The following is a 12257-nucleotide window of genomic DNA, read 5'->3' as shown; positions in this document are numbered from 1 at the left end:
AAATGATCGCTGCATAATACACTGTACTTTGTGTGTGTGGTCCAATCCAACCGTGTTCGCTTGACATCTCTGTTCCGTAGTAAAGCTTGACTGTCATCTTTCGGGAATGAAAACAATGAAACACCGGCTGTGTTTGTGTTGCTAAAGGCGGCCGCAATACACCGCTTCCCACCTACAGCTTTCTTCTTTGACGTCTCCATTATTCATTGAACAAATTGCAAAAGATTCAGCAACACAGATGTCCATAGTACGTGGAATTATGCGATGAAAAAAGAAGACTTATAGCTGGGAATGGTGCTGGAACAAAATGTCCTCTACAATGTGTGACGTCACGCGCACGCGTCACGCGCACGCGTAATCATACCGTTTTTGCATGATAGTTCCGCGCGAAATTTAAAATTGGAATTTAGTAAACTAAACCGGCCGTATTGGCATGTGTTGCAATGTTAATATTTCATCATTGATATATAAACCATCAGACTGCGTGGTCGGTAGTAGTGGGTTTCAGTTGGCTTTTAACAGGAGAAGTACATTAATAAGAGCATAGAGAGAGGATAATATAACCACAACTGTTGGTGTGTCAGCATTGTCTGCACATTTATGATCGATACTATAGTGATTAGGTTGATATTTTAGTTTTTCTCAAAATTATTTTTGTATTGTTTTTGTTAATGTTTAAAAACTCAGATTTTAATTCCCTAGACACAGGAAGACTTTAGGGTAAAAAAACTAAAGGATTTAAATTATTAGCAGATTATAGTTTTTGCTATTGTTTAGTTATTGCGTACTATTAACTCTGTTTTGCACAATCAATTTTATGCAATAAAAGGGAATAAGAAATAGTTTTCAGTACTGTATGTATAGTGTTAAACTGTCAGTAGCACTCACCATAAATACAGTAGGTTGATAAATTTACAATTAATACATTAATCGGCCGATCCCACCTATGGATGATCGGTTTGGGAATCGGCAACGTAGCATAAAAAAATAACTCAGACAACTTTACGGCATATAGTCCAAAAACATTCCTTATAATAAAGGCAAAGTCAGTTGCTCCATATAAGGTTAAAATGGTCTGTTGGTGGTTTCTATTCTGCTTCATCTCCGCTGCCTCAGCATCTCCACTGTGCTTATACAAAGACACGTATTACCACGCTTGGTGTCACTGAGGCCACCATTAATGTCACTGAGTGTTCAACAGCCACCCGCCTTTTATGCAAGATCAGTGTTTTTTTAAGAGCAGCACTAAGTGCTAGCTGATAAATAAAATAGGGCATTATTCCCTTATTTCTTATTTGCATTGTTTAGTGATAAAATACAGATTGATTTCAAACTAAAAAACAATATTAAAACATGTATATTAAAAACTTTAAAGGAAAACTGAAATATTTCAGGAATGTATTTGTATATATTTTTTAGTTCAAATTAGGAAGTGATGAGTAAAATGATACATTTTACACTGAAGACTGCAAAATCAAAATGTTGGCATCGAATGTAATTGTTATTACAAGTATGACCTCTTGGTTCAGGGTCAAGCATTCATTTTGAGTCGGCCGCAGGCTACACAGACACATTCAGTCATGGAACGGGTTAAAGGTTTAAAACTCTGCTTTGGTCCAGTGTGTGCAAGGGCCCAGGCTGGAAGGGGATGGGGTGTGGGGGCCATTTGCAGGCACTCTGTCCGGGGGTTGGCTCCAGGCACAAAGACCTCATTCACAGGACAGCCCACTGCACTAGCAAGGAGGGGCTGGAGGCTGCAGACTAGCAGAGCTCAGTACTCCCACAACACACACTGTGCTGCACACTTGTTCCATGCTACAAGTCGGCTTTTTTCAAAGGAATGTTTCTTTAAATTGATAAATACAATTCTGCATAGGACCCCAATTTAACCAGGGGAGGCCCTTCATCCATCCATGTTATTTGGAACTTAAGGGTTCCGAGTTCGATTTCAGCTTCCACCATCCGAGTCACTGCTGTAGTGTCTTTGAGCTAGACACTTTACTTACTTACCTAAAAGCACTTTATAAATATTATTCACTTCACTTAACACTTACTATATTTACAGTTAGGCACATGCTATTGAAGCTGAGTGAATTGAGCTTTAGTGACGGACACTGAGTGGATGTACTAAGTTGACATTATTTTTGTGCAACTTTTGACACATTTTGTTACAGTAGTACTGAATATTATTGTGTTTTTTTTTCGAACACATTTTTGAGGCACCATTAATTTTAGTCAAATTGTAAGGATTACAGTTTTGACATTTAGGTCTACTGTATTATTGGATTCAGTTAAAAAGTGAGTCCGCATGATACTGTTATATGATCTTTTAGTGCACTTCTCCTAAAAACAAGATTGTGTTCCCTGAAACGTTGTACTTAGGAGGAAAAAGTATCATGTGTCTTAATTTGCCTGTACTTGACTATATAAATGGAAACCTAATGTTACAGGCAGTCTTCCAAAAACCTCATAATTATATAGTAGGCTGCTGGATGTATGCTGCAAGACTTCCTCCTGCCGTAGTCTTACAAAACCACTTGCTACTCTGAATTTGCTCCATTTTGTTATGTTTCTATCTCAATAACCAATGCAACATTGCTTTTACTTTTTGTATGGTACTAGCTAATGTAATAATGCCAAGTGAATAATTTTTTCCTACCTCAAACTGTCACCATAAATAACTTTATTAACTGTGGAGGCAATGTTTTTATGTGACACTCTAAATGTCATACCAACACTAAAAACACGGTGTAATACAAATAAATATACAAACCCCGTTTCCATATGTGTTGGGAAATTGTGTTAGATGCAAATATAAACGGAATACAATGATTTGCAAATCCTTTTCAACCCATATTCAATTGAATGCACTTCAAAGACAAGATATTTGATGTTCAAACTCATAAACTTAGTTTATTTTTTTGCAAATAATGATTAACTTAAAATTTCATGGCTGCATCATGTGCCAAAGTAATTGGGAAAGGGCATGTTCACCACTGTGTTACATCACCTTTTCTTTTAACAACACTCAATAAACGTTTGGGAACTCAGGAAACTAATTGTTGAAGCTTTGAAAGTGGAATTATTTCCCATTCTTGTTTTATGTAAAGCTTCAGTCGTTCAACAGCCCGGGGTCTGCGCTGTCGTATTTTACGCTTCATAATGCCCCACACATTTTCGATGGGAGACAGGTCTGGACTGCAGGCTCGCCAGGAAAGTACCCGCACTCTTTTTTTACGAAGCCACGCTGTTTTAACATGTTGCCTAATGTGGCTTGGCATTGTCTTGCTGAAATAAGCAGGGGCGTCCATGAAAAAGACGGCGCTTAGAAGGCAGCTTATATTGTTCCAAAACCTGTATGTACCTTTTAGCATTAATGGTGCCTTCATAGATGTGTAAGTTACCCATGCCTTGGGCACTAAGGCAACCCCATACCATCACAAATCCAGGCTTTTGAACTTTGCGTCGATAACAGTCTGGATGGTTCGCTTCCCCGGATGACACGATGTCGAATATTTCCAAAAACAATTTGAAATGTGGATTCATCAGATCACAGAACACTTTTCCACTTTGCATCAGTCCATCTTAGATGATCTCGGGCCCAGAGAAGCCTGCGGCGTTTCTGGATGTTGTTGATAAATGACTTTCGCTTTGCATAGTAGAGCTTTAACTTGCACTTACAGATGTAGCGACGATCTGTATTTAGTGACAGTGGTTTTCTGAAGTGGTCCTGAGCCCATGTGGTGATATCCTTTAGAGATTGATGTCGGTTTTTGATACAGTGCCGTCTGAGGGATCGAAGGTCACGATCATTCAATGTTGGTTTCCAGCCATGCCGCTTACATGGAGTGATTGCTCCAGATTCTCTGAACCTTTTGATGATATTATGGACCGAAGATGTTGAAATCCGTAAATTTCTTGCAATTGCACTTTGAGAAAGGTAAAGTTTTGTACCTGACAAGTTTTGGCTACCTTGCTTCTGCAGCCTTCATAGGAGGTGTCACGTGACGTGTTATATGGATTGTTCCATCCCACATGAAGTGGTGGGATGGCGGTGTCCCCGGGTGTGCGCCGCAGGTAGGGCGGGGCGCCCCCTGTCGTCTGGAGATCTACCAAACGGCCGGGAGCGGCCCTGCAAGACTGTGTCAACAGGGACAAAGGAGCATATCAACTATCCTGGGACACAGTCTTGCAGGGCTTCCTCCGGCCGTTTGGTAGACCTCCAGACGACAGGGGGCGCCCCGCCCTACACCCGGCGCACACCAGGGGACACCGCCATCCCACCACTTCAGGTGGGATGGAACAATCCATATAACACGTCACAGACAACGTCATGCTGACATCACGTGACACCTCTGATGAAGGCTGCAGAAGCAAGGTCGCCGAAACTTGTTACTAGCCTATTTAAATCAACCATTTATAAATACATATGAAGTCTACTGACAGATAAAATTTGAGCTATATGGTATTTTGTATTAGAAATGGCAACAGCGGAGGATGCATGTGCATGTACGAGCCAGTCTGCTCCACAACAAGAGGATAGAGAAAAAGAAGGAACTTATTGACTACGGTGTCGGACTACAGTGGCGATCTCGTGCAAAGATCCTTGGATAAACCTCGACAATAAATAGATATATCCGCTGACGTCACACTTGGAAAAAACGTCACAAATTAGGCAAATTCCAAATGGTTTTTAAGACAAAGTATGGAGGAAGGCAAGATTGTTTTATAAATATATCCCCCATGCCATTGATTTCAAACTTTCGGGATTTTTCAGGATCCCAAACACACAAAAACAGGTACCAAGTAAAAAAAAAAGAAAAGCTTGTTTTCCATAACATGTGCCCTTTCAATAACACCCTTAAGTCACCTTTACACTCTTTTAGTTTAATACAGTAATACTGCCTGAGGGTGAACCAATCAATGGCCAGTATACTGAACAGTGCGCTCTGATTGGTTTGTTCTCCTCTCGTGGCCAATACTACTGCAGTATAAATATGATTCGTTTATTTAGTTATTCATGAGCCATTATGTTTATGCTTGAAAATGCTGAATTTAGGACCACAAAAATGTAGAATATGCTTAAAGAATTTTGTGAAAATTTAAATGTAATGTGGTGAAGCCGCAATATTTAAAACAGGCGTGCCTACACTTTTTCTGCGGGCGAGCTACTTTTCAATTGACCAAGTGGGAGGAATCTACCTCATTCATATATATATATATATATATGTATATATATATATATATATATATATATATGTATATATATATATATATATATATATATATATATATATATATATATATATATATATATAATTTATATTTATTTCTGAAGGAGTCGTTTTAGTTAACACGTTAAAGGTGTTTAATGATAACACAAGCATGTTTAACACATATAGATTCCTTTGTTTCATGAAGAGAAGAATATAAGTTGGTGTATTACCTGATTCTGATGCCTTGCATTGATTTTAATCAGACAATAGTGCTGATAACGTCCACATTTTCGAATGGAGGAGAAAAAAAATTACTCCTTTCTGTCCAATCCTACATGGAAGTGGTTAGTTTTTGGCATCTTATATGTCCAGGTTCCATACTAGTTTTTATACATTTTGCAAGAAATACATTGACTGCAAACTCCGTAGCTTGCTATCTTGTGCACGCTAGCTACCTGAGACTCTTATTTTGTTAGCGCAGGCAGGACGAAGCAGGGCTTTTATTGTGAAGACAGCAACTGTGCAGTCTGTCTTTAGGGTTTTGACAACAAGTATGGCGCGAGAGTGTTGAAATAAAAAGTGTTTCTCGCCCTCCTCTCGGTCATGTTTTCTTAATTATGATCTCGCAGCAGTCAGCGTCATCTCAGAAAACCCTTGGGTGCCGTGAATGTCAATCAAGTGACGAAAGTGACGTCGTAGTAAAAATTGATGATCACAAATGTTTAGGTTTATTTTTTTAATGCTTGGTTTGCGATGGACTGACACATTCTCCACGATCAACCGGTAGCTCACGATCGACCTAATGGGCACCCCTGATTTAAAGTGTTGTGGCGATGAATGACTATATATTTTCTATGCATCCATTTTCTACCGTATGTGTCTCTCGGGGTCGCAAGGGTGCTGGAGCCTATGCCAGCTGCACTCGGGCGGAAGGCGGTGTACACCCTGGACAATTTTCCACCTCGTAGCAGGGCAAACACTGATAGAAAACATTCACACTCACATTTACACACTCGGGACAATATAGTGTTTTCAGTCAACCTATCCCCAGGTGCATGTCTTTGAAAGTGGGAGGAAGCTCGAGTACCCGGAGGGAACCCACGCAGTCACGGGGAGAACATGCATTAAATATTATTTGCATATTGCCAATTCTGTAAGTCTTTTGTAGGGAGTCCTATTTTAGAAATACAGTATATGTGTTATACTGTTTGTAATGCACAGATCTTCTCGTCATACTTTCTTCCCAGGAAACATACCTGTATCATTATCTCAGTTTCTCTTTTGTTTTTCCCTCATTTGACAAAAATAAGTGGTTCCTGTTGTGACTCAAGTCAAACCTGCTCACTTCCCACTTTGCTTCCAACATCTGTTTGCTGTGCAATTTAACAGCAGCCGGGCATTTGTACAGCTTGCTGAGAAATGTGTGAAGGTATTCGCATGGTACTCCCAAAGTCTCCACTGAATTGTCAAGAGTTTATTGCACATCAGACTTTGACACTTGGATGTAAAAAGAAGAAAAATGTGATGTGGTCAGTGTTCTCTGTTTATACACTGGTGAAGGGTCAAGATACTCTTAAAAACATAAATAAAGCATCCCAGTGCTTTTCCTTCAGCAGGGTTGTGCCTCGCATTGTGGAAAGGTTTCCGAAATAGAGCACAAAAGGGACACTTGTTCCAGTTCTTTTCTAACTGGCTATAGCTTGTTGTGGCTTTGGGAAGACAATCAGCCCGGACAATAGACTATTTCAAGACCAAAACCTTTTCGTGAAACAAAGAAGAAATTCATCCTTAGTGTGCCATTTTTTCAGTTAAAACACAATTTCATGCTTCAAGTGAAGCTGATGTAGCGGTAAAGTCCTAAACAATTACTGCTACTGGTGGCCGAATATAAATAAGTCTAGTTCAGACGTGTGCAACAGGCTAATAATTGATGTCCAGAATTGTGTACATGTTTAACCAAAATATTTATTATCATAAAGTCACAATAATGAACTCACTTTGTAACAAAAACGGAAAATACACTGGCGCAAACAAATACTACCTGGCACAATCAAAAACTGTTGCGCCTCCACTCAGCAACACCTGCCAGTCTACTCCCTAAGTAGACTGGCACTTGCCCTTGAGCCAACCCCTTTAGTGACGTCATGAATTTGACGGACAGAAAGTATATGCCTCTAACAGCTGATATGAATCCGTCATAAACCAAGAGGCTGTTGTTGTGTATGTGTTTTCCTAAAATATTCAGCCTTTACTGCAGGAATATTCAACTGGTTGTGTTCAGTTCAAAACATGGGAGACAAACATTCTTAGACAAGAAACACTGGAGCCCTTTTGTTGTTCTCAAATTTTTTTCACGAAGCACCACCTTAGTAAATACCTAGCTTTCCAAGCACCACCATAATGACCAACATTTAAATACAGTAGCGTAGTAGGCCTACATGTTCATTAAAACAAGGCAGAGGTGGTATTTAACAAATATATTTAATATTTTGTCCACCTTAACATTACACACAGTTTGAACCCTAACCCTGTGTTTGAATATAGGAAAATAAAACACTGTACTTTAATCAAGTGATTTTTTTGGGCCACCACTAAATGGAGCCCACCAGTTTGAGAATCACTAGTGTAGAAAAATTGTAAAGATATTGCCAAAACTTTGCAGTGACATTTTAACCTTGCTCGTAAACATAGAACACTGGGACCCAAACTTGTGATTTACATAACTGAGGTCGTCCTTAAGGCACCCCTTTGAATACTCTCCTTTTTGGCAGTCACATGTTTTATTTGTAGTGTAAACTAAGGCGAGAGGGACAAGCGGTAGAAAATGGATGGAAGATGTGTTATTGCGTGTTTATTTCAGAAGCTGTCAGTAGTCATTTGTTCAACTCCTTTAGTTATAGTAGTAGTGTTCCTAAGGGTTCCATTTTAAGTCTTCTCTTTTTTTATCATAGGGACTGTTAAACTGAAGGCTCACTATTTCAGTTGTTGTTACAGTTTCAGATATTGTTATATTTGTGTTTTCCAAAAAATACTTAGCCCCTACTGAAGGAATTCTTAACTGGTGGTCCGCGGGCCAAATCCGGGTCAGTTAAAAAGTTGGGAGACAAAAATGTTTGCAGTACATTTCTAAAACTACTAGAGTCCTCCTGTTGTGTAGAGAAGGGGTGTCAAACTCATTTTAGATGGGGGGGTCTCATGAAGAAAAATCTACTCCCGAGGGGGCCGGACTGGTAAAATAACGGCAGGATAACTTAAAAATAAAGACAGCTTCAGATTGTTTTCTTTGTTTAAAAATAGAACAAGCACATTCTGAAAATGTACACATCACAACGTTGTTGGATTTTTTTTTTTTTACACTTACATGATCCGGTTGATAATATTTTATCTTTACTTGTCGTTATTTATACTTTCTGAATAAATTATGTGATAATGTTCACCATTCAACTCAGTGGTTTTCATTTTCAAACTATCAAGGTAAAAAAAAAAAATCTAATTACAGGATGTTATTTATGTTGTTTGCTCATTTTCCTCGACTGGTGCACTAGCATCATGTGGTCATATGTAGCATAATCTACAAAGATACAAATATTTGCAATTGCGACATCTACTGGACATATTTAGAACAGCAGTTTCTTTCGTTCAAAAATTTCTGCTAATTTTTATACTTAGCAGATAAAACCTGTTTGCGGGCCTGATCCGGCCCGCGGGCCATACGTTTCACACCCCTGGTGTAGAGGAACTTGGCAAATTGGCAGATTCTCGCATTGACATTTTAACATTGCGAGCAGAGATAGACCACATGGATCCAAACTTGGGATTTACATAACTGAGGTGCTCCTCAAGGCACCCCTTTAAGTTCTCTTCTTTTTTGCGGTTACAATTATTTTTCGTAAAGTGATTTATGTAACAAACGGTAGTCATTTGTTCGTCTTTATTTGTACAAGTTGTGTTTCTTAGGGTTCCATTTTAGGGCCTCTCTTTTTCATAATTTGGGCTGTTCAACTGGTGACCCACAAGTTCAATTGAAAAAACCTGTGAGAGACTCACATTTTCAATCAAATGTCGACTGTAAGGGACGCTGGTTCCCCGGAATGTATAAAATATGACTAATAGTGAAGGGAGAAGTTCAGCCTCGCTCATGGTCCTTAGGTTTCTGGAAATGTGTCTCCCAAAACAATTGATTTGAATATCCCTACCGTGCTGAGCTTGGAACTGACATTATTGACTAATCCTGTTCAATTTGTCCAATGCAGGTGTGAACACGTACACTCAGTTCAGCTGTGAAGCCTACAACTCAAAGGGAGTCAGTACATCCAGAGAAGCAAACATCAACATTAAAGGTAATAAACCTGTTTGATTAAAATAATATACAGTGCCGTTATTATGAAACCTAGCTATTCAGTAGCACACAATATTAATAAACCCACATTTTGAAATATGTGTATTTGCAAAGTGTATGAATTCTGGAATAGTTTGCAATGAATCTTCAAAATAAAAACATTTAAATACCTCAGTACAGTTACAGTATACAAACTCATGTACAGAAGTTGAATTTATTTAAAGGGATCTGCACGTTTTTTGGAAATGTGCCTATCGCTCACAATCATTATGAGAGACTTCTGTGTTAGCTTTTGAGTTTGTAATGAACCAATCCAATCCCAAAGGAAACCAATCTGTCCTGAACGAATAACACAAATAATCATATTACAGTATATGTAAAGTATTATACTACATTTAATGTTTTGTTTGTATACAGCCAGCTCGACAGTGTATGTATTTGTAATAACAAGCATGACTCGCTGCATGTATTATGAGCAATATTATGGTGTCTTGATTGGATTATCCAGAGAATAGTGCTTGATACCGTGATAGAGCGCAATATGTAGGTGTGGGAAAAATCACAAGACTACTTCATCTCTACAGAACTGTTTCATGAGGGGGGTTCCCTCAATCATCAGGAGACTTCTCCTGATGATTGAGGGAACCCCTCATGAAACAGTTCTGTAGAGATGAAGTAGTCTTGTGATTTTTCCCACACCTACATATATATATATATATATATATATATATATATATATATATATATATATATATATATCATACATACATACATACATACATACATACATACATACATACATGTATGTATATGTATGTGTATATATATACAGTGGGGCAAAAAAGTATTTAGTCAGCCACCGATTGTGCAAGTTCTCCCACTTTTAAAATGATGACAGAGGTCTGTAATTTTCATCATAGGTACACTTCAACTGTGAGAGACAGAATGTGAAAAAAAAATCCAGGAATTCACATTGTAGGAATTTTAAATAATTTATTTGTAAATCATGGTGGAAAACAAGTATTTGGTTAACCATTCAAAGCTCTCACTGATGGAAGGAGGTTTTGACTCAAAATCTCACGATACATGACCCCATCCATTCTTTCCTTAACACGGATCAACCGTCCTGTCTCCTTAGCAGAAAAACAGCCCCAAAGCATGATGTTTCCACTCCCATGCTTCACAGTAGATATGGTGTTCTTGGGATGCAACTCAGTATTCTTCTTCCTCCAAAAACAACGGGTTGAGTAAAGTTTATACCAAAAAGTTATATTTTGGTTTTATCTGACCACATGACATTCTCCCAATCCTCTGCAGTATCATCCATGTATCCATTTTGGTATAAACTCAACTCGTCATGTTTGGAGTGAAATGAAGTGAAGTGATTTATATTTATATAGCGCTTTTCTCTAGTTACTCAATGCGCTTTACATAGTGAAACCCAATATCTAAGTTACATTTAAACCAGTGTGGGTGGCACTGGGAGCACGTTGGTAAAGTGTCTTGCCCAAGGACACAACGGCAGTGACTAGGATGGCGGAAGCGGGAATCGAACCTGCAACCCTCAAGTTGCTGGCACGGCCGCTCTACCAACCGAGCCACTCTACCAACCGAGCCATACCGCCGGAGGAAGAAGAATACTGAGTTGCATCCCAAGAGCACCATACTTACTGTGAAGCATTCACATTCTGTCTCTCACAGTTGAAGTGTACCTATGATGAAAATTGGAGAACTTGCACAATCGGTGGCTGACTAAATACTTTTTTGCCCCACTGTGTGTGTGTGTGTGTGTGTGTGTGTATATATATATATATATATATATATATATATATATATATATACATACACTAGGGGTGTGGGAAAAAATTGATTTGAATACGAATCGCGATTCTCTCGTTGTGTGATTCAGAATCGGTTCTCTTTTTTTTTTTTTTAATCGATTTTTTGTATTATTTTTTTTTATAAATTCAACAAACCAATACAGAGCGATACCATAACAATGCAATCCAATTCCAAAACCAAACCTGACCCAGCAACACTCAACTGCAATAAACAGAGGAATTGAAAGGAGACACAAACACGGCACAGAACAAACCAAAGTAGTGAAACAAAAACGACTATTATCAACAACAGTATCAATATTAGTTATAATTTCAGCATAGCAGTGATTAAAAATCCCTCATTGACATTATCATTAGACATTTATCAAAATTAAAAAAAAAAGAGCAATAGTGTCACAGTGGCTTACACTTGCATTGCATCTTATAAGCTTGACAACACACTGTGTCCAATGTTTTCACAAAAATAAAATAAGTCATATTTTTGGTTTGTTTAATAGTTAAATTAAATTTACATTATTGCAATCAGTTGATAAAACAGTGTCCTTTTCAATTATAAAAGCTTTTTAAAAAAAATATACTACTCTGCTAGCATGTCAGCAGACTGGGGTAGAGCCTGCTGAAATCCTATGTATTGAATGAACAGAGATCCTTTTAAATCGGGAAAAAAAATCGTTTTTGAATCGAGAATCGCGTTGAATCGAAAAAATCGATATATAATAGAATCGCGACCCCAAGAATCGATATTGAATCAAATCGTTGGACACCCAAAGATTCGCAGCCCTAATATATATATATATATATATATATATAATATATCGCCAAAAATTATTCCCACGTGCGGCCACCACTGCTGCTTACTAT

General features: G+C 38.3%; 1 protein-coding gene across 5 annotated transcripts in view; it reads left to right on the top strand.

The window, feature by feature from the left end:
* The window catches only part of mertka (c-mer proto-oncogene tyrosine kinase a), a 54959-nt gene that overhangs the window by 18092 nt on the left and 24610 nt on the right, over nucleotides 1–12257 (top strand). For all 5 annotated transcript variants that reach the window (XM_061910487.1, XM_061910489.1, XM_061910490.1 and 2 more), the window contains one exon: nucleotides 9470–9556. In XM_061910487.1, coding sequence (XP_061766471.1) covers nucleotides 9470–9556 — 87 coding nt within the window. The remainder of the gene's footprint in view (nucleotides 1–9469; nucleotides 9557–12257) is intronic.

This window comes from Nerophis ophidion, linkage group LG09 (assembly GCF_033978795.1).
Source record: "Nerophis ophidion isolate RoL-2023_Sa linkage group LG09, RoL_Noph_v1.0, whole genome shotgun sequence".
NCBI lineage: Eukaryota > Metazoa > Chordata > Actinopteri > Syngnathiformes > Syngnathidae > Nerophis > Nerophis ophidion.
Note: the sequence above shows the minus strand (reverse complement) of the source record. Positions and strands in the feature narration are given on the sequence as shown.